Below are 22,583 nucleotides of genomic sequence, written 5' to 3'. Positions count from 1 at the left end.
CCCACCACTGAAGTCAGACTATCCCTCAAACCCTTTTTAAATAATGTTTGCAGACCTCCAACCCTCTGGGACCTCGATTGTATCTAGTGAAGATTGGAAAATGATCCTCAGAGCATCTGCTATTTCCTCCCTGGCTTCCTTCAACAGCCTGGGATGCAATCCATCTGGTCCTGGTGATATATCTACTTTCAAGGGTGTGCCAGCCCCTCCAGTACTTACCCTCTCACTCATGTTTATTTTATCTAATAGTTCCTGCATCCTCCCTCCTTAGCGAAGACAGAGACAAAGTACTCATTGAGAACCCTGTGCACATCTGCATCAACCCACAAGTTACTGTGTACATCTCTGATAGGCTGTAGTTTTTCCTTAGTTATTCTCTTGATCTTAATGTACTGGTAACACTTATTAGGATTTTATTTGATTTTACCTGCCAATATTTTATCGTATCCTCTGCTTTCCTAATTTCCATTTTTACTTCATCCCTGTACTTTAATTCTTGTGACTCTCATAAGCTTTCTTTTTCTGCTTTTTCTTGGCCTGTATACTTCTGGATAGCCAGGGGGCTCTAGATTTGGCAGTACCACCCTTTTTTTGGAAGGACATGTCTACACTGTGCCTGTAGAATCTCGCCTTTGAATACTTCCCACTGTTTTGACACAACTTTTTCTTCCAATAGCTGCATCCTGTCCACTCTCTCCAGCTCACCTCTCAGCTTTGTGAAATATGTCTTCCCCCAATTTAGAACTTTTACTCCTGTTCTATCTTTGTCCTTTTCCATAATGATGCTAAATCTCCAAAACATTCCCCCACTGCTACTTTATCCACTTGCCCCAGCTTCACTTCCTAAGACTAAATCTAGAATCGCGCCCTTTCTCGTTGGGTTTGTTATGTGCTGGCTAAAAAAAGTTCTCTTGAATGCAGTTTACGAATTTTGCGCCCTCTGTGCCCTTCACGCTGTTCATATCCCAATTGATATTAGGATAAATCTGGTGATTTTCTTTTTATTGTGTTGGCACCAGCCGGATTGTTTTAAAAAATCCAACAAATTCACTCAATGCTCTTCAGAGTGGAGAAGCCTGCCACTTGTTCCTGGTCTGGCCTACGCGTCACTCCAGTCCCACACTTGAGTCAAAGCCTGCTGAGGGGGGCTCTGCAAGCCAAAGTAAAGTGGCCGGTATTGTTACGATCCCCTTAAGAGACGGTAACTCTCTAAAAAATGATGTGAATTTCCCAGCGACTGGTGGGAAGACTCGCACGACAGGATTTCGCGTTTTAAGGCAAAAGGCAAATACAGCGATGCTGGAAGTCTGAAATGAAAACAAAGTGCTGGAAAACACAGCAGCTACTGGAGAGAGAGAGAGAAAGACAGAGTTAACACCTTCTGAGTGCTGCAGGGTTGGAGGATGGGACATTAAGCTGAGGCTCTGTGCCCCCTCAGGACGTAAAAGATCCCATGGCTCTATTCTGAAGAGGGGCAGTGGGAGATAGCCCTGGTTCGGGGTTTATAATCGCTCCTGTGATGTTTTATCGTGTTAAAGGCGCTATAGAAATGTAGGTGGTTGTTGGAGCTCCTCTGGTCACAAAGGGAGAGACCCCGCCCCCGCGCACTGATTGGCGGCAGGCAAGGGGCAGGAGCCCGCTCTGCTATTGGCCGTTCATCCACCCAATCAGCTTCGGAGGGCGGGGTTTGGCTGGATCACGTGTTGCCCTGGGGTGCTCACGTGGGGCGGAGCGGCGCTGCCATGGCGATGCAAGGCAGCTCGGAGCGGGGCAATGGCGCCGGCCTCGGCCGGTACCGGTCGCCGCTGGTCAGCCGCTACTCGTCCCCGGAGATGGCCTTCAACTTCAGCGAGCTCAAGAAATTCAACACGTGGCGCCGGCTTTGGCTTTACCTGGCGAGGGCCGAGAAGGTGAATGAGCGGTGGGGGAGGGGGCGCCGCCGTGGGTCACTGACCCGCCCTGGAGCAGGTGGGAACGGGTGGAGCAGGGAGAGTCAGGGAGAGTCACTACCCAGGGGAGTCAGTAACCCCCTCGTCACCCAGCAGCTCTCCCTAGACTCCTCCCACAGCTGTCAGCTCCCTTTATCCTTCCCAACGTGCCCTCGCCCTCCCCCACGCCCCTTTACACTCCCCCACGCCCCCATGCCCCCTTTGCCCTCCCCACGCCCCCTCGCCCTTCCCCACGCCCCCTCGCCCTCCCCCACGCCCCCTCGCCCTCCCCCACGCCCCCTTTGCCCTCCCCCACGCCCCCTTTGCCCTCCCCCACGCCCCCTTTGCCCTCCCCCACGCCCCCTTTGCCCTCCCCCACGCCCCCTCGCCCTCCCCCACGCCCCCTCGCCCTCCCCCACGCCCCCTCGCCCTCCCCCACGCCCCTTTACTCTCCCCCACGCCCCCTTGCCCTCCCCCACGCCCCTTTACCCTCCCCCTCGCCCTCCCCCACGCCCCCTCGCCCTCCCCCACGCCCCCTCGCCCTCCCCCACGCCCCCTCGCCCTCCCCCACGCCCCCTTGCCCTCCCCCACGCCCCTTTACCCTCCCCCACGCCCCTTTACCCTCCCCCACGCCCCTTTTACCCTCCCCCACGCCCCCTTGCCCTCCCCCACGCCCCCTTGCCCTCCCCCACGCCCCCTTGCCCTTCCCCCACGCCCCCTTGCCCTTCCCCCACGCCCCCTTGCCCTTCCCCCACGCCCCCTTGCCCTTCCCCCACGCCCCCTTGCCCTTCCCCCACGCCCCCTTGCCCTTCCCCCACGCCCCCTTGCCCTTCCCCCACGCCCCCTTGCCCTTCCCCCACGCCCCCTTGCCCTTCCCCCACGCCCCCTTGCCCTTCCCCCACGCCCCCTTGCCCTTCCCCCACGCCCCCTTGCCCTTCCCCCACGCCCCCTTGCCCTTCCCCCACGCCCCCTTGCCCTTCCCCCACGCCCCCTTGCCCTTCCCCCACGCCCCCTTGCCCTTCCCCCACGCCCCCTTGCCCTTCCCCCACGCCCCCTTTGCCCTTCCCCCACGCCCCCTTTGCCCTTCCCCCACGCCCCCTTTGCCCTCCCCCCACGCCCCTTTTGCCCTCCCCCACGCCCCCTTTTGCCTTTGAGCCTATTTCGATCCCTTCCCCCCCCCCCACCCCACCCCCACTAGGGCTATCTGTACCTTGCTCATCCTGCTTTCTACCCTTAATGTCACCTATTAGCACATTTCTTACCTAATATCAGCACCGCTAACACCCCTTTGGCCTTTTAGCTATCTCCACCTATCACTGGCCCTCTATCCAGGTCTACCTGTCCCACTCACCACCCCCCTGCCCCACCCCCACCAAACCAGGTTATATTTCACCTCATTTCTACATTCCTTCAGTTCTGATTAAGTCATACGGACTCGAAATGTTAACTGTATTCCTCTCCGCCATGTTCTTCGGGAACTGGGCTGACCGATCCGTATTTCAACTCTTTCTTGGACTCGAACTCAAGTTCTGTCGAAGGGTCATGAGGACTCGAAACGTCAACTCTTTTCTTCTCCGCCGATGCTGCCAACCTGCTGAGTTTTTCCAGATAATTCTGTTTTTGCTTTGTGACCGATCCTTTGTCCCCTTCACTGTCAGGGCTGATGGCCTGAAGGTGCTGGGGATATGGTTCGGAGGGACTGGGGCATGCGTTAGAAACTGGAAGGAGCGAGTGTCTGTGGTGAAAAGGCAACTGGGCATGTGGGAGCGATGTTCCCTCTCCATTGCGGGTAAGAACCTGGTCATCAGGTGTGAGGCACTCTCGCTGTTGCTTTCAACTCCAACTCTATATATTGGACCACCTGTCCCTCGTGGGAAAATTTATGCAGGGAAACACCTTTGACCACAAGTCCATCAGGCAGCGGTCGGCACGTAACGTCTTAGAGGCCCTGAGGGAAAAGGAGAGGGTGGATCCTGTGGGATGGTTCCCCGAGCAGACTGTCAAAGTCATTTGGCAGAATGCCTCATCACCAGAACTTTCCAACAAGCACCAAGACGTAGCTTGGCTAGTGGTGAGAAAGGCCCTCCCCATCAGATCCTTCCTACACACCAGGAGTTTCACCCCCTCTGCACGTTGCCCTCGAGGTGGCTGTGGTGGGGAAGAGACCGTTGTTCACCTCCTTGTGGATTGTGCCTTTGCAAAGAAGGTCTGGAGAGAGATGCAGTGGTTTCTGTCGAGGTACATCCCGAGCAGTTCTGTGACACAGGACTCTGTGCTCTACGGGCTGTTCCCAGGGACACACACCAAGACAAACATCAACTGCAGCTAGAGGATCATCAACTCAGTGAAAGATGCTCTTTGGTCTGCCCGAAACTTGTTGGTCTTCCAGCGCAAAGAATTGTCCCAGTCCAAGTGTTGCAGACTGGCACGTCCCAAGGTCCAGGACTATGTGCTGAGGGACGCACTAAAGCTTGGGGCAGCCGCCGCAAAGGCTCAATGGGGAAAGGTCGCTGTCTAAGACCTTTCTGCCATAGTACACTGAGGGACTGGGAACTGTAAAGAGCCCCTTGGGCTGTACAGCTCAAAATGAATGTCTGCAAATGATTGTGATATTCATTTATTGTATTGATGCACCTCGTGATACATGTTGTAAAAGTTGAACCTGATTGTACCTTTGTGATGGTGATTTTGAAATGGTTTGGTATGTTCTTCCAGATATTTTATGAATAAAATATATTTTTCTAAAAAAAAGTATTCCTCTCCACAGATGCTGTCAGACCTGCTGAGCTTTTCCAGCTATTTTTGTTTCTTTTTCAGATTTCCAGCGTCCGCAGTATTTTGCTTTTACCCATTTGCCTTGTCCCCCTCTCCCAGTGCCCCTGTCCCATCTCCTCCCCCCCTCCCCTAATTTCTGTGTTAATCTCATTTCCCGTCCTGTGGGTAGTCACGCTGGGTGATGTTTGCTGTAAACCAGTTGCTGGACTGACTGCTGAGGAGCCTCTTTGTCAGGTCAGTGGCAGCAGGATTGCACAGGGTGTACAACACAGTAACAGGCTATTTGGCCCAACCAGTCCACGTTGGTGTTAATGCTCCACCCCAGCCTACCCCCATCTTTTCTCATCTAAATCTATCACCGTAACTCTCTATTCCCTTCTCCCTCACGTGCTCTGAAGAAGGGTCACACAGATTCGAACATTAACTGTTTCTCTTTCCACAGATGCTTTCAGACCTGCTGAGTTTTTCCAGCATTTTCTGTTTTTATCCCTCGTATGCTTGTCTAGTTTTCCCTTAAATGCACCTATACGACCACTCCATGTGTGGTGAGTTTTACTTTCTCACCAATCTTTGGTTAAAGAACTTTCTTCTGAATTCTCTATTTGATTCCTTGATCGCCATCTTATCTTGATGGCCTCTAGTTTGTTCTCCCCCACAAATGGGAACATTCTGTGTCTATTCATTCCGTTAGCACTTTTTTCATAGTTTTAAATACCTTTATTGGCTACTACCCCCAATTTGGTGTCATCTGTGATTTTAGAAATTGCTTTTGATTGCAAGGTCCAAATTGTTTTTCCAACCACTGATGTTAAGCTGATTGGTCTATAATTCCCTGGACATGTTCTACCTCTACTTAAAGATAAGAATCACCCATTAGCCTTCTGTCAGTCCCCAGGCACTACACCTTTTTCTAACGAATTATCAAATATGTGTAGTAATGTCTGTGCTATCTGATGCAGGAGGTGCATGTATGTACAGTGGGAGTGGGGGGGTGCGGGGGGAGTCCAAGTGTCCTGGTCACTGCAGAATTAATCCGATCAACTCCAGTTATGTTATTTGGCTGGAGTTGTCCCGTTTCTCCTGCTCGGTAGGAGGCATTTGTTGGCACGGGTGAGGAATAGGAAACAGATGGGTGTATAAGATAATGGGGATGTAATGGTAGCCCCTTTGAAGCAAGTGCTGAGGTGTTGCTGTGTTTGCACAGTCACATGGACAGTTTCAAATTGGGTTAAGTTCACCTCTCCACTTGAGCTGTGGGTAGTAATGTAAGGAGCAACATTGGAAATGAACAAACACTTCAAGAGCAGGTATAACACAGGGTTAGATACTAAGTAAAGCCTCCTCTACACTGTCCCCATCAAACACTCCCAGGGCAGCTACAACATGGAGTTAGATTCAGAGTAAAGCTCTCCACATGTCCCATCAAACACTCGAGGCAGGCACAGCACGGGATTAGATACCGAGTAAAGCTCCCTCTACACAGGAGTTGTCTAATACCACTTGCCACATGTTGAAATCAGTGTTGCTGACTGCATTTCTGGTAAGTACGTAAAGAATGAGTAATAGATTCTGACACTGGCTTCATTAATTCAGTACTCGCATTCACTCAAAAGCAAAACATTGCAATGTTGGAAATCTGAAATGAATACAGAAAAATGCGCTAAATACTCAGCTGGTCAGGCAGCATTGATGGAGCGAAACAGAAACGTTAACTCTGTTTCTCTCTCAGACCTGCTGAGTATTTGCACTCGTATTTTCATGGTGTATACATGTTTTAAGCTTTTTGTTGGAAAATGATAAGACAAAGAACAGAAGTGTTGTCTGATTGTTGAGTGGTTTTACTTCCATGGCTACCGAATGGCGTGGTAAATGTTTGTTCAGCAAATATATACATGTTGAGTTCCCTTACCTGTATTATATCAATGTGCGTAAGGTGAGTTTTCTGCTAAAATTAGTGTTTGTGGCGAGAATGGTGTTGTCATAGCCACAGCTTTGGTGCGTCAGCAATATCTGTTGAATAACACTGCCCTATGCTATTCCACCAAACGTTTCCAGGGCAGGTACAGCACAGGGTAAAGCTCCCTCTACATGGTGGAGCAGACTTACAGCACTGAATGGCCTCCTGCAATTGCTGCTGTTCAGTGAGGTGTGATAGGATTGCTGCTACTGGCTAGCATTTACTCCCTACTTTATCAAAACCCCACAAAATTTTGAATGCATCTATTAGATTTCCTTTTATCTGAATAACCCAATGTTGTTCCTTTATGTTTCTAAGTTGTGAAGGTATGCTGGGATGATTGTACTGGGTTGTGTGTCTCTGCAGGATTGCTCTACTCACTTGTGGGAGAGTGCAGTAAGATTACTTTTTTGGGTAAGTTATGTGAGTGTGTGGTGTGTTGATCGGTGTGTGGATCATTCCAGTCTGGGTTTCTCTGGCTCTCACTGCTCTCTCTCTCTGCAGGAGTTGGGGCTGCCAATCACACATGAGCAGCTTCAGGAAATGGAGTCAAATCTCGAAAACATCGATTTCAAGATGGCTGCTGAAGAGGAGAAGAAGCTGCGCCATGATGTCATGGCCCATGTGCACACATTTGCGCATTGCTGCCCGAATGCTGCTGCCATAATACACCTTGGTGCCACCTCCTGCTACGTTGGGGACAACACGGTTAGACAATATTCCTTGTCTCTCGACTTCCCTGGCTATTGTAGAGAGACACCAATCTTTAAACTGGCCCATCAAACCCTCCCAGGGCAGATAGAACCTGGGGGCAGATACATCGTAAAGCTCCCTCTATAATGTCCCATCAATCATTCCCAGAGCAGGTACAGTATGGGGCTAAGTACAAACTAAAGCTCCCTTTTACACTGTCCCCATGAAACATCCCCAGGATAGGTACAGCATGGGGTCAGATAACAACAGAATTTCCGTTTATGTAGCACCTTTTAAGTTGGTAAATTTCCCAAGGAGCTGCACAGGGACATTATTAAACAAAAACTGACTGAGTCAAATAAGGGGAAGTAATATCAGATAACAGGAGTGTCTTAATGTAGGAGAGGTTTAGAAAGGGATTTCTAGAGCTTAGGTTCTCTGCAGCTCAAGTTGTGGAATGATTAAGGAATGCGCAATAGGCCAGTATTAGATGAAGATCAGATATCCTGGAGGGTTTTGGGGCTGGAGCTGATTACAAAAGGCCATTGTGGGATTTGAAAACAAGGATGAGAATTCAGTCGGAACATGCCAAACAAGGGTCATATTGGACTCACATTATCGCTGTTTCTCTCTCCACAGATGCTGCCAGACCTGCTGAGCTTTTCCAGCACTACTGTTTTTATTCAGTTCTCCAACATCTCCTCAGTATTTTGCTTTTATTTGAGAATTCAATCGTTGCTCAGTCAGGAACCAAAGTAGCCAGCGAGCACAGAGGTTGATGGGTGAATGGGACTTGGTTCGAGTTAGGACACAGGCCGCAGAGTTTTGTTTGATTTTAAATTTATGTAGGGTAGAATGCGGGAGGCTGACCAGTAGCAACACATGAGCTGAAGCGGAGGCAGATTAGGGCGATATTATGGATGTGGAAGTGGTGTCGCAAATCGGTGTTCAAAAGCTCATCTCGAGGTCACATTCAACACCAAGGTTCCAAACAATCTGATTCAGCCTAACAGCACTGTGGGTGTACCTACACCACATGGACTGCAGCGGGTCAAGAAGGCAGTTCACCACCACCTTCCCAAGGGCAACTAGGAATGGGCAATAAATGCTGGCCCAGCCAGCGAAGCCCACATTCTGTGAATTAATTTTTTAAAAATTGCCTTGGAGAAGGGCAAACTTGATTTTTGGGAACTAAATTTTTGACAGGGATGGAAGACAATAGCTTTGGTCTTCCTAATATTTAGTTGGAGAAAATTTCTGCTCATCTAGTACTACAAGTTGGACAAGCAGTGTGACAATATAGAGATAGTGGAGGGACCAAGAGAGTGGTAGTGAGATAGGGCTGGGTATCATCAGCATATATGTGGAATCTAACGTTTTCAATTGATATCATTGATGAGAAATAAGGGGGGACCAAGAATAACACATCCTCGGGGGACCTGGGGTTAAAGCTATGGGAGCAGGATAAGACGACAGTGCTCGTGATTTAAAAACAGGGAAATGCTGGAAAAGCTCAGCAGGTCTGGCAGCATCTGTGGAGAAATAGAGATAACATTTTGAGGCCAACATGACTCTTCTTAGATATTTCAGATATTCTTATGAGTGCTGTGATTCTTGATTGAATTCAGAATAAAACTTCGTCTGCACAGACGCTTCCAGTTGGCAGAATTGAATTTCTTGTCCAAAAAGTTTGGTCTGGATTTGAACTTGGTTGTTCTTGATCATCGGCTGTGTCTAAGGACAGGATTTAGACCTGATCTGATCTGCCCTACAAATCTTGATTGTCTCTCACTAGAGCCTTTCCACCAGTACTGATACACTGCTCTGGTCTCTGTAACGAAGTGCTTTCAGTATTAGCTCGAAATGTCAGATGGCTTTGTCCTTCTCAGCTGGTGTGAGAATGGAGGTGCCTGACATCCACTTGTGCACTCCCCAAAAGATCTGGGTGACCCTGTTCCTGCAACTACCCAATTTATGTCGTGGATTATGTATTTTCTCCTCTCAGAACTCTATCCCTGTCTCTTCAGGACTCCTCTTGTCTTTGCGTTTCTTCTGTACTAATTGTTTCTCCTTCCCCCTACCTTCCTCCAGGATTTGATTGTTCTCCGTGATGGTTTTGACATCCTCCTGCCCAAGGTGAGGCTATTTATGTGCTGATAACTGCAATTTGCTCAGTTGATGTATGTGAGTTGCTTTGACAGACTCTCTCGTTTCCTCTGCTGCAGTTGGCCCGAGTCATCAGCCGCCTGTCGGACTTTGCTCAGGAACATGCTGATCTGCCAACACTCGGCTTCACCCACTACCAGTAAGTGACGTTTCGCAAGGGATGCAGCACCTCCCACCATCTTGCAGACAATTCCTGGACCCAGTCTCCTGTCTGTCACAGCCCCTGACTGCACCCACTTACCCCTGCCTGCCTCCTGTGTGCCACACCCTCCTGTCTGCACCCACTCCTGCCTCTGCCTGTCTGTGATCTGCCACACCCCCTGCCTGCACCCACTGTGCCCACTTCCCTCTGCCTGTCACAGCCCCTTGTTTGAGCCCCACTATCCACCCCCACGACCACCACCGGTCCTTCCCTCCCCTGCCTACATCTTCCTGTGAGCCGCAGCACCCCCCCCATTGCACCAACTCTCCCTGTGTGCCGTCTCCTGTCTGCCCCACACACACATCGTCCCGCCCCCACTCCCCTGGCCTGCGGCCACTTCCCCACCTTGTCTGCCACACCCCCGTCTGCGGCCACTTCCCCGCCTTGTCTGCCACACCCCCGTCTGCGGCCACTTCCCCGCCTTGTCTGCCACACCCCCGTCTGCGGCCACTTCTCTCCCACCCCCCCGCCCCCTCTTGTCTGCCACGCCCCCGTATGCGGCCACTTCCCCCCCCCTTGTCTGCCACGCCCCCGTCTGCGGCCACTTCTCCCCCTTGTCTGCCACGCCCCCGTCTGCGGCCACTTCTCCCCCTTGTCTGCCACACCCCCGTCTGCGGCCACTTCTCCCCTTTGTCTGCCACACCCCCGTCTGCAGCCACTTCTCCCCCTTGTCTGCCACGCCCCCGTCTGCGGCCACTTCCCCCCTCCTTGTCTGCCACACCCCCATCTGCGGCCACTTCCCCCCCCTTGTCTGCCACACCCCAGTCTGCGGCCACTTCCCCCCCCTTGTCTGCCACACCCCCATCTGCGGCCACTTCCCCCCCCCCTTGTCTGCCACACCCCCGTCTGCGGCCACTTCCCCCCCCTTGTCTGCCACACCCCCGTCTGCGGCCACTTGCCCCCCACCTTGTCTGCCACACCCCCGTCTGCGGCCACTTCCCCCCACCCCTTGTCTGCCACACCCCTGTCTGCGGCCACTTCCCCCCCCTTGTCTGCCACACCCCCGTCTGCGGCCACTTCCCCCCCCCTTGTCTGCCACACCCCCGTCTGCGGCCACTTCCCCCCCACCTTGTCTGCCACACCCCCGTCTGCGGCCACTTCCCCCCCCTTGTCTGCCACACCCCCGTCTGCGGCCACTTCCCCCCCCTTGTCTGCCACACCCCCGTCTGCGGCCACTTCCCCCCCCTTGTCTGCCACACCCCCGTCTGCGGCCACTTCCCCCCCCTTGTCTGCCACACCCCCGTCTGCGGCCACTTCCCCCCCCCCCTTGTCTGCCACACCCCCGTCTGCGGCCACTTCCCCCCCCCCCCCTTGTCTGCCACACCCCCGTCTGCGGCCCCGACCCCCCCTTGTCTGCCACACCCCCGTCTGCGGCCACGTCCCCCCCCCTTGTCTGCCACACCCCCGTCTGCGGCCACTTCTCTCCGCACCCCCCCCTTGTCTGCCACACCCCCGTCTGCGGCCACTTCCCCCCCCTTGTCTGCCGCACCCCCGTCTGCGGCCAATTCCCCCCAACTTGTCTGCCACATCCCCCCCTTGTCTGCCACAACCCCGTCTGCGGCCACTCCCCCCCCCCCCCTTGTCTGCCACACCCCCGTCTGCGGCCACTCCCCCCCCTTGTCTGCCACACCCCCGTCTGTGGCCACCTCCCCCCCCACCCCCCCCCCCCCCCCCCCCCCCCCCCCCCATCTTGTCCGCCACACCCCCGTCTGCGGCCACTTCCCCTTGGGCCTAGGGTCAAGGGTTCAAATCCCACCACGGCAGATGTTGGAATTTAAATTCAGTTGCCTCAGTACTGCTGATTGTAAAAACCATTGTCGATTGTCATAAAAATCCATCTGGTTCACTAATGTCCTTTATGGAAGGAAATCTGCTGTCTGTACCTGGTCTGACTTACATGTGACTCCAGATCCACAGCCATGTGGTTGATGCTTAACTGCCCTCTGAAATGGTGTGGCAAGCCATTCAGATCAAGGGCAATTAGGGATGGGCAGCAAATGCTGGCCTTGCCTGTGACGCCCACATCCCGTGAAAGAATAAAGGGCATCCAAAGCCCTGCTGCCTGTATCCTAGCTCATACCAAACCCCGTTCTCTAGTCACTCCCCTGCTTGCTGACCTACATTGACTCCTGGCCTGGCAACACTTGGTCGAATTTTCATCCTTGTTCTGAAATCCTTCCACGACTTCATGCATCTCTATCTCTGCAACCTACAACATCACCCCCCTGAGCCCAAACATTGTCCCTCCAACTCTGGCCTCGTGTGTATCCTCCATTCCCATTCTGCCACCATTGGCAGCTGCATCTTTAATTGCCCAATCCCAGTGCTCTGGAATGTGTTCTCTCAATCCTTTTATTCCCACCTGTCCTCCCAATAAAACCCAGCTCTTTTTCCCAAACTTTGATCATCCCCATCATACTTTAGCTTCCCTTTTTTGATTATTTCTCTGTGTGGGAACATTTTTCTACATTGAAGGCCGTGAAAAAATGCAGTTTGTGCTGTGTTGTAAGTGGTTGAGCGCAACTGTGTGATTGTGGAGTGGGTTCTGTGCTGCGATTGGCCGGTGCAGTGGATTCTGTGTTTGTGATTGGCCTGCTCAGTAGATTCTGTGCTGTGATTGGCCAGGCCGGCCCAGCTGACTACGGTTGGGAAACGCTGCTGTCTCTGGCTGCAGGATCTGTGTATGGACCTGAGAAACCTGGAACGTGCCCGGCATGAGCTGCGATTCCGTGGAGTGAAGGGGACGACGGGGACTCAGGCCAGTTTCCTCCAGCTCTTCGAGGGCGACCACAGGAAGGTGAGTAATAAAAACAAGAGTTGCTGGAAAAACTCGGCAGGTCTGACAGCATCTGCGGAGAGAAAGACAGAGTTAACGTTTCGAGTCCCTATGACTCTTCTCCACAACTAAAGAGTTGTAAAAATGTGGTGAAATATATCCTGTTTAAGGGGGAATGGAACAGGTGAAGCTGGATCGAAGGCCAGCGATAGGTGGAGGCAAAGAAGAGATTGCAAAAGATTTCATAGACAAAAGGTCAAAGGGGTGTTGATGGTGGTGATATTGGCTACAGGAGGTGCTAACGGTGACATTAAGAGCGGAAAGCGGGATGAGTAATGTTAGCAGATCTGGGAATGGGAAATAGTGAACTGCACCAGCAGCACGCTCATCACAGACATCAGTTACACTAACGGAAATCCTGATTCATTGAGACACCCATCCCTCCCCACCCCCTCTGCCTCTCACCCAGGGCCTGAGACTCCTCCCCCTGACTTGGTCTAATCATCAAAAGTTTGATGTAATTTCTCGACTTTTCAATTTTATCCCTGTAGAAATTGTTTGCTTCTTTTAATGTCTTTATTAACCTCTGTCACTACTTTTCATAATTTGTGTATCTGTATACTCAAATCCCTCTGTTCCTCCACCACATTTAATCACTTATTTTCCATGGCCTCCTTATTCTTCCCACCAAAACGTTACACCTCTCATTAATGTGTATTTAACTTTATATTTGTATGTCTCAGCCTTTCATAGTTTTAAAAGCCTTAAGTCAAACTGGAAACCTCTTTCTTCTATGAAACTATTACTTCAAAAAGATTTCTATTACAGTAGATACTCTGCACCCTCCATTTCCCACCCCCTACTCTCACCCTCCCAACTGCCCAGACACCTACTTCTAATTAATACACAGACCTAGTTCAGCTCTGTGCATGCTCTCTCTTTCTGACTCCCCTCTCTGTCTCTCTCTCTTTCTCACATTGTCTCTCTTTTTGTCTCTCTCTCTCTCTCTCCTGCTCCCACCGCTGCTCTTCACATTTCCTCACCCTCTCTGATGCTGCTCTCATGCTTTCTCTGCCTCTGATTCTTTCAGGTTGAAGAGCTTGATCGTTTGGTGACTGAGATGGCAGGATTCAAACAGTGAGTTATTACCTGTGAAAGCGCTCTGTGTCCCCATGTGATTGGAGTCCACTCTCTCTCAGCCTCCTCCCCATCGCCCACCTCCCCCCAGTGTGACATCAGAGAGTCCAGTCAAGGGTACAGACAGCAGCCTCTGTCGAAAGAGACCTGGGTGTCCTTGTTCGTGAGTCATTGAAAGCCATCATGCAGGTGTAGCAAGCTATTAGGAAGGAAAATAGCATGTTGGACTTTATTGCAAGACGATTTGAGGACAGGAATAAAGATGTCTTGGTGAGACCACACCTGGGGTATTGTGTGCAGTTTTGGTCTCCTTACCGGTGGAAGGATATACTTGCCACAAAGGTAATGCAACCGAGGCTCACCAGACTCATTCCTGGGGAGGTGAGATTGTCACCCGAGGAGAGAGTAAGGAGACTGGGCCTGTATTCTCTAGAGTTTAGAAGGATGAGAGGTGATCTCATTCAAGCATAAAGGTTCGACAGGGTAGATGCAGGAAAGGTATTTCCCCAGAGGACAGAGTCTGAGGGGTAGGCCATTTAGGAGATGAGGAATATCTTCACTCAGGATGGTGAATCTTTGGAATTCTCTACCCAGAGGGCTGTGAAAGCCCAGTCATTGAGTATATTCAAGACTGAAATTGACAGATTTCTAGATCTTAAAGATATCAGGGGATATGGGGATAGTGCGGGAAAATAGCATTGCGATCAGCTGTGATCCAGTTGAATAGCAGAGCAGACTCAAAGGGCCAAATGGCCCTATCCCCCTATTTCCTATGCTCTTGTGTCCAATCACCTCCATCTCCCTAACCTCCACCCCTGCCTTTACTGCAGTGTTGAGGGCATGAGTTCAAACTTTTTATATCTTTTTTCCCTCAGAACCTACCTGGTGACGGGGCAGACATACAGTCGGAAAGTAGACATCGACTCACTGGCTGTGCTCTCGAGCCTTGGAGCAACAGTCCACAAGGTTAGGAAAGCGACCTGGGTGTGTGTGTGTTTGTCTGGTTCACTGAGTTGAAGAAAATGATGATCGGTAACAGTAAGGGATTCTGAAAAATAAACAGTATAATTTTTATTTGGTGTAGAATTTCGGGGCTACCTGTTGGAAGTGTGTGAAAGGTGATGTTGCTGCATTTTGTAATTTGGGCCACCTGGGAAGTGTTTGTTTTCTTGGCCTCTGTTCACCCCGGAACTTGATTCAGCCGTAGGAGAGTTTTGATGTCTCCTCTTTCACTGTCATTGTGAATGGGGAGTAAACCAGGAGCTGTGTTCCACCTAGTTTATGCCCAGAAATCACCAGGGCAGATGGGAGCAGAGCTGAGCTGACACCATCAGCTGGACTGGTTTGTATTAGAGAGAGAGAGAGAGCTGGTGTGAGGAGAGTTATCGAGCACAGCAGCGTGACAGATAATCTGACTCTGTGTTTCTCTCAGATCTGCACCGATATCCGCCTCCTGGCAAACCTGAAGGAGATGGAGGAACCCTTTGAGAAAGATCAGATTGGTGAGTAATGTAGGGGGGGAGGGCTGGATGGGGAGACATGACCTTACAGGGGAGGGGGTAATTGCTGCCTTTCTGTGGAAAGGGCAGCTTAGTGTCAGGAGGGTGTGTGTTTTCTGTAACAGGCTATGTGGGTCTGTAGAGCTGGTGCTGTGACACCCCCACCCCACCGGATCAGCGGAGAGGTCGGCAAGTGGACGTGATGGTCTCTGAGCTCGCTGGTCTGATTCTTTTGGCAAGTCTGGGCCACACCCCCACCTGGCTGGGACTGAGGGCTCAGTGTGAGCTGTGGAATCCTAACCACACACACGCATGCACGCACACACACACCCCCCCCTCCCCTCCCCTCCCACCAGCCCTGGTGGTGTTCAGACTCGCAGCACAAGGGCCCAGGTTCTAATTCCCAGCCTCCTGAACTCCAGTAACTCCCGCCACCTCTGGGTTGATAGGAGATCGGCCAAGATTCCCAATGACCCTGTTGCTAAAAACCTGTGTGACCATTGGGGTCAGTGTCCAGTTCAGCAAAGTAACAACTCGCTGACCTTCTCGTCACACTTTCTTCCCCCGCTCCGCCCCTTCAGCCCCTGACTCATTCGGTCTGCACTGTGGAGCACAAATCTGGCCCTACATCTTAAAGAAGGGAGGGAAATAGAAAAACAAACTCATCTGTCCAATCATTTGCTACACTCAGAGACTGGAGAAGCCTGTAAAGGCGGGGTAGAGAACAGGGTGGGTCAGGAATTGGTGGGGGGGGTAAGCCGGTTAGCGCCGGGGCGAGGGTCCCTGTGTGGGGTATGGAGTTGGGAGGCAGTCGATCAAAGTGGGGTGATCGGGGGGGGCAGTCAGTTTGTTGGGGGGAGTGGGTGGGTGTTGGTTGGGGGTGCAGTTGGTTAATGAGGGGATGGGGAGGGGGAGACGGGCAGTGCCATTCAGGAGTGTCAGTCTGTGGGTGGCCACTCAGCCCATCACTATGCTTGTTGGTTGCAGGATCCAGCGCCATGCCCTATAAGAGGAACCCAATGCGCAGCGAGCGTTGCTGTAGTCTGGCTCGCCACCTCATGATGCTGGTCCTGGACCCACTGCAGACAGCGGCTGTGCAATGGTTCGAGCGAACACTAGACGACAGCGCCAACAGGTAACCTCACCACAGCCTCGGAGCTGATCACCTCCAGTTCTATGGTTAGTCTGCTCTCCTGTGAAGAGAGGTATAATTCTCTCCGTGACCCTGCCCACAACCTTGCCCCCACCCCCCACCCCTCCAGGAGGTGGTATATCTGCCTCTTCTTGGGGTAACTCCGTGTTGCTGGGATTAACAGATTCCTCTTCCCGCTCTTTACTGCGTTTGGTGATCTCTACCACTGGCCTTCTCAGCACTGGGTTAAAGGGATGGAGACCCTCTTGGGTGTACCCCCTGTCGAACACTGTCTGGCGTTAGTGTGTCTGTTTGGATGGTGCATATGACATGGTGATGCCTTACAAAGTTGAACAGACTGCACTCATGTTGGTGGTTCAGGTGGTGAGGAATGGCCTTTGTGACTGGAGTGACAGTTTGTCATTTCCAGCTCCCATCGTTGCTGAGATTCCAGCTTTGCCTTTGACTCCATCTCTCAAAGAGCTGGATTGAGAAGGTCAAACTGGCCAGAGCACAGACTACAGCAGCGAGGGAGACTCTTGCTGTAAGTCTGGACTGGGATCGCATCCCAGCCTAAGAGACTGCTATGCTTCCTTTAGAAATTGCAGACAGTGTGGTGCTAAGTATACCTGGACATTGCCAAGATGCTAATTACTCACTTTTTTTTTCTCTCTGCCCGCTGTCCCCTTCTGCTTTGCTTCACCTCTGTTGGCTTTCCCTCCCCCTCCCTCCGTCCCACTCTTTCACCCCATCTCTCTAGGCGTATTTGTTTAGCAGAGTCGTTCCTGACTGCAGATATTATCCTGAGCACTCTGCAGAATATCACTGAGGGGCTGGTCATTTACCCAAAGGTAGGACTTGTGTCTCCTGTGAAGCTGTTCAGATGCTGCAGCTGATCGCTGCTGATGTATCTACAGAGCTGAGGTTGGGCTGTTGGGAGCCCTGTCATTTCATTGAGCGCTGAAGGGAGCAAATCCAAATAGCATCTACATGTGAATTTCTGATTTGAAATTGCAGATTGCAATCCCGTCCTGGGGTCTTGCACGGCGCGGGTTCCAGCCTGGGGTCTTGCACGGCGCGGGTTCCGGCCTGGGGTCTTGCACGGCGCGGTTTCCAGCCTGGGGTCTTGCACGGCGCGGTTTCCAGCCTGGGGTCTTGCACGGCGCGGGTTCCGGCCTGGGGTCTTGCACGGCGCGGGTTCCGGCCTGGGGTCTTGCACGGCGCGGGTTCCGGCCTGGGGTCTTGCACGGCGCGGGTTCCGGCCTGGGGTCTTGCACGGCGCGGGTTCCGGCCTGGGGTCTTGCACGGCGCGGGTTCCGGCCTGGGGTCTTGCACGGCGCGGGTTCCGGCCTGGGGTCTTGCACGGCGCGGGTTCCGGCCTGGGGTCTTGCACGGCGCGGGTTCCGGCCTGGGGTCTTGCACGGCGCGGGTTCCGGCCTGGGGTCTTGCACGGCGCGGGTTCCGGCCTGGGGTCTTGCACGGCGCGGGTTCCGGCCTGGGGTCTTGCACGGCGCGGGTTCCGGCCTGGGGTCTTGCACGGCGCGGGTTCCGGCCTGGGGTCTTGCACGGCGCGGGTTCCGGCCTGGGGTCTTGCACGGCGCGGGTTCCGGCCTGGGGTCTTGCACGGCGCGGGTTCCGGCCTGGGTTCTTGCACGGCGCGGGTTCCGGCCTGGGGTCTTGCGCGGGTTCCGGCCTGGACAACAGTAATCAGTAGTGGGAATAAAGGGTATCTGAGCACTCTCAGGATGCAGTAATGGGGTAAAGGTTGGGGATACAGGGTGGTTGAAGCCATTGTAGTTAGTGCGCTCGCTCCCTAATTCTTGTCTGCCGCTGCTCACTGGTACCACCCCAGTCCCCGCGATCCCCCCACACTCACTGCTCTATCACTTTCTGTTCCAGGTGATTGAACGGCACATTCGCCACGAGCTTCCATTCATGGCAACAGAAAACATCATAATGGCAATGGTGAAGGCTGGGGAAAATCGACAGGTCAGTGTTCCCCTGTTCCTGGGGTGGAGAGGCAGAAACGGGGGGCGGTGGGGGGCGCAGTATAATAGGTCATACCCCCTTTCTGGGCGTCGGGCTGTAATATGGGTCGCACCCGTTGCCTCGGGGGGTGGTGGGGGCAGTAATGTGGGTCTCACCCCCTATCTGGCTATCTGAGGAGTCTGTAAAATGGGTCACAACCCCTTTCTGGGACGTGGAGGGGGAGCTGTAATACTGGTCACAGCCCCTGTCTATGGGGGACTGTAAAATGGGTCACACCCTCCTGTGTTCAGGGTGAGGGGGAGGGGGAGACATTGAAACAGGTCGCACCCCCTTATATTTGGAGGCGGGAGGATGTGAGAATAGCTTTTCCAGTTTCAACTCAAGAAATCATTCACTTTATCTGAAGCAACACGTTAGCTCAAAAAGGACAGATTTTAAATTCTCACCGAAAGATTAAGGATTAAAGACAAAGCTTTAAAATCTGATGATTCGTGCGCCTCTATGATTTTATTTTTACAACAGGAATGATTAGTAATTTTAGCCTGAGCCCACTGTCTGGTGTTTGCTGCTGGGTGTAGGATGTGACGGGGATGCTGAGCAAACAGGGTTGAAGCTCCTCTGGAGGTTTAATGCAAAGTCGAGTTAATGGTGTATGGGGAGCCTGGACTCGACGTGGGTGGTGTGTTGAGATTTAATTTTTGAGATTCTGCTGTCTCCCCGTCTCCAGAATTTCTTGTGTGTGACTGTCATTGCAGCCCCATCTGACCGGGATTTATTACCTTCCTGTCTTCCACAGGATTGCCACGAGCGAATCCGGGTCCTGTCCCAGCAGGCAGCTGCGGTGGTCAAACAGGAAGGAGGTGACAACGATCTGATCAGCAGAATTCGGGATGACGCTTACTTCAGCCCAATCCACGGGCAGCTTGAAGCTCTGCTCAACCCCACGTCCTTCATCGGCTGTGCCCCACAGCAGGTGAGAACAGGGCATGGAAATGGGGGAGACAGAGCAAACTTGGAACCGTCACAGCTAAATAATAATTCATGCCACAGAATGTCATTGTCTGGTGCCCCATGCCCCCTGCAGCTGGCATGCTGTCCACCTCCACAATTGGGATATTCAGCCCTTTCCTCGTTCTGGAACTTCCTGTGGTGTTCCCCAACACCCCCACTCCCAATTCCATCCCCTCTTTAGTAAACTTGAGATGTTGGGTAGGGTGTGAGACTGGTTTCTTCATGCAAGTGTTTGCACTTCTAACATTGATTGTATTGCAATAAAAATAGTAAGTGCTGGAAATACTCAGCAGGTCTGGCAGCGCCTGTGGAGCGAGAAACAGAGTTAATGCTTTCTTTAATTATTCATTTGCGGGATGTGGGTGTCTCTGGCTGGGCCAGCATTTATTGCCCATCCCTAATTGCCCTTGCAAAGGTGGTGGTGAACTACATTCTTGAACCGCTGCAGTATGTGGGGTAGGTACACCCACAGTGCTGTTAGGGAGGGAGTTCCTGGATTTTGACCCAGCAATAGTCAGAGAAGTAGCAATATGGTTCTAAGTCAGGATGGTGAACGGCTTGGAGGGGAACTTCCAGGTGGCGATCTTCTCATGTGTCTGCTGCCACTGTACATCGGTGGTGGAGGGAGTGAATATTTGTGGATGTGGTGCCAATCAAGCTTCTTGCCTCATCCAGGCAAATGGAGAGTATTCCGTCACACTCCTGACTTGTGCCATGTAGATGGTGGACAGGCTTTGGGCAGTCAGGAGGTGAGTTACTTGCAGCAGGATTCCTTGCCTCTGATCAGCTCTTGTAGCCATAGTATGGCTAGTCCAGTTCAGTTTCTAGTCAATGGTAACCCTCAGGATGTTGATAGTGGGGGATTCAGCAATGGTAATGCCATTGAATGTCAAGGGATGATTGTTGGATTCTCTCTTGTTGGAGATGGTTATTGCCTGGCAGTTGTGTGGTGCGATGTTACTTGCCACTTGTCATCCCAAGCCTGGATATTGTCCAAGTCTGCTGCATTTGGACATGGACTGCTTCAGTATCTGAGGAGTCGCAAATCGTGCTGAACATTGTGCAATCATTGGCGAATATCCCCACTTCTGACCTTATTATGGAAGGAAGGTCATTGATGAAGCAGCTGAAGATGGTTGGCCCTAGGACACTACCCTGAGGACTCCGACCAATAGAGTTTTCCCTCTGATCCCCATTGACTTGTTTTGCTACGGCTCCTTGATACCACACTTGGTCAAATGCTGCCTTGATGTCAAGGGCAGTTGCACTCATCTCACCACTGGAGTTCAGCTCTTTTGTCCATGTTTGAACCAAGGCTGTAATCAGGTCAGGAGATGAGTGACCCTGGTGGAACTCAAATTGAGCATCAATAAGCAGGTTATTGCTAAACATGTGCTGCTTGATAACACTGTTGGTGACCCCTTCCATCACTTTACTGATGATCGAGAATAGACTGATGGGGTGGTAGTTGGCCAGGTTGGATTTATCCTGCTTTTTGTGTACAGGACATACCTGAGCAGATTTCCACATTGCCGGGTAGATGCCAGTGTTGTAGCTGTACTGGAAGAGTTTGGCTAAGATGTGGCAAGTTCTGGAGCACAAGTCTTCAGTACTTTTGCCAGAATATTGTCAGGGCCCATAACCTTTGCAGTATTCATTGCCTTCAGACACTTCTTGACGTTATGTGGAATGAATCAAATTGGCTGAAGATTGGCATTGTGATGCTGGGGACCTCTGGTGGAGGTTGAGATGGATCATGCGCTCAGCGCTTCTGGCTGAAGATTGTTGCAAATGCTTCAGCCTTATCTTTTGCACTGAAGAGATGACGAGGGTATTTGTGGAGCCTCCTCCTCCAGTGAGTTGTTTAATTATCCACCACCATTCCCGAATGGATGTGGCAGGACTGCAGAGCTTAGATCTGATCCATTGGTTGTGAAATTGCTTAGTTCTGTTTTGAGTTGAAAATGATCCTTAAGTTCTGAAGAAGCTGACCTGAGTATTTCCGGCATTTGTATTTTTATTTCATACTTCCAGCATCCCACAGTTTTTTGCTTGTATTTTCTTGATCGTGTTGTATTCATTGGATATGAATTTTTTTCCAAAAGGTCACCAGATTCCTGGAGCAGGAGGTTCGGCCGCTCCTGGTCTGTTACGCCGATCAAATGGAAGTGAAGGTTGAGTTGGAGCTGTGAGAAACTCTGAACCACAGTCGAAAGTCCATCAGAATACCTCAGGGTTCCAGCATGCCCCAGATTCCTGCATGGAACACTGTGTGTGTGTCTGTGTGTGTGTGTGAGATTTGTGCCTTAGATCAGAGGAGCAGAGACCCATCTGTTTGATTGCAAACATTAGTTGCCCACAGAGGAAAGTGTTAATCAGGTTCACTGAATCCTGCAACATGTCTGTAATTAAAGAAACCAGCTCTATAATTTAATTTTACAAGAATAATTAGTCATTTTAGTCATGAAGCCTGTATGAGTTTCACATGCACTGTGAAGGAGTTGGCCAGGTTCATGTTGAAATGTGATTTACAGCACCTCACAACATAACACCCCTCCACTCAGAATCATGGAATTGTCCAACATGAATAACATTCTCCCCCAATCAAAATGATGGAACAGGTCATGTGATGAGGACTGTTCCAGAGTTGTCCTGTTACAATTCAGACTCCAGACAGCATACCATCAGATTCTTTTATTAAATTTGTTCTGTGTGTCAATCCAATGGCAGTGATGACATGGTTAAAGATTTCCTTTTACTCAAATGGGTTCTGTGCCACTCGTCCTGAAAGATTGCTTGTGTTTGAATAAAGACTGTTTGCAACTTAATTTTGGGAATGGTTGTTCTTTAGATGATGTTTAACATTGTTCATCTGAAGCTTTTTTTTAAACGAACAGTTGCTGGTTTCCATCACCCTGGTTTCTCTCCATCAATCAACCCATAAACCCGTCCCAGTTGCCTCAACGCTTGACCCAAATCTATTCACTTTTCCCCTATGTCCTGCTCTGACCAGGATTGGCTAAAATTATTGCGATTGAAACGAATTAGGGTTTCATTCGGATGTGCATTGGGATTGGTGGAATGAAATAGAATTGGACTGAGGGCAGGTGCTGGGTTGTGGTTATGGTTTGAGGTTGAGATTGGATTGGGTTGGGTTGGGAATTGGAGGTCAGGTTGGAGGTTGAGTTGGGACTGGGAACCCAACTGGAGTCATTCGGGAAACAAATTCAAAGTCTCCAGGACGGAAACGAATCGGGAAACTTTGCTAATTTACACCAATTAACAGGGTTAAAGGGCAGACGAAGGAGTGCCTCCCGC

At 51.5% G+C, this 22,583-nt stretch overlaps 1 protein-coding gene across 1 annotated transcript; it reads left to right on the top strand.

The window, feature by feature from the left end:
• The first annotated feature begins 1,691 nt into the window (after positions 1 to 1,691).
• adsl (adenylosuccinate lyase) lies at positions 1,692 to 22,093 on the top strand. The gene is made up of 13 exons (XM_041178089.1): positions 1,692 to 1,910; positions 7,165 to 7,368; positions 9,445 to 9,489; positions 9,579 to 9,658; positions 12,347 to 12,518; positions 13,588 to 13,634; positions 14,510 to 14,600; positions 15,067 to 15,136; positions 16,121 to 16,268; positions 17,026 to 17,116; positions 18,165 to 18,254; positions 19,051 to 19,227; positions 21,371 to 22,093. The coding sequence occupies exons 1-13, from the start codon at positions 1,743 to 1,745 to the stop codon at positions 21,455 to 21,457; spliced, it is 1,470 nt and encodes a 489-aa protein (XP_041034023.1). The 5' UTR covers positions 1,692 to 1,742; the 3' UTR covers positions 21,458 to 22,093.
• The last annotated feature ends 490 nt before the right edge of the window (positions 22,094 to 22,583 follow it).

The sequence above is a fragment of the Carcharodon carcharias genome, chromosome 31 (genome assembly GCF_017639515.1).
Source record: "Carcharodon carcharias isolate sCarCar2 chromosome 31, sCarCar2.pri, whole genome shotgun sequence".
NCBI classification, from domain to species: Eukaryota; Metazoa; Chordata; class Chondrichthyes; order Lamniformes; family Lamnidae; genus Carcharodon; species Carcharodon carcharias.
This window is presented reverse-complemented; position numbering and strand designations above follow the sequence as displayed.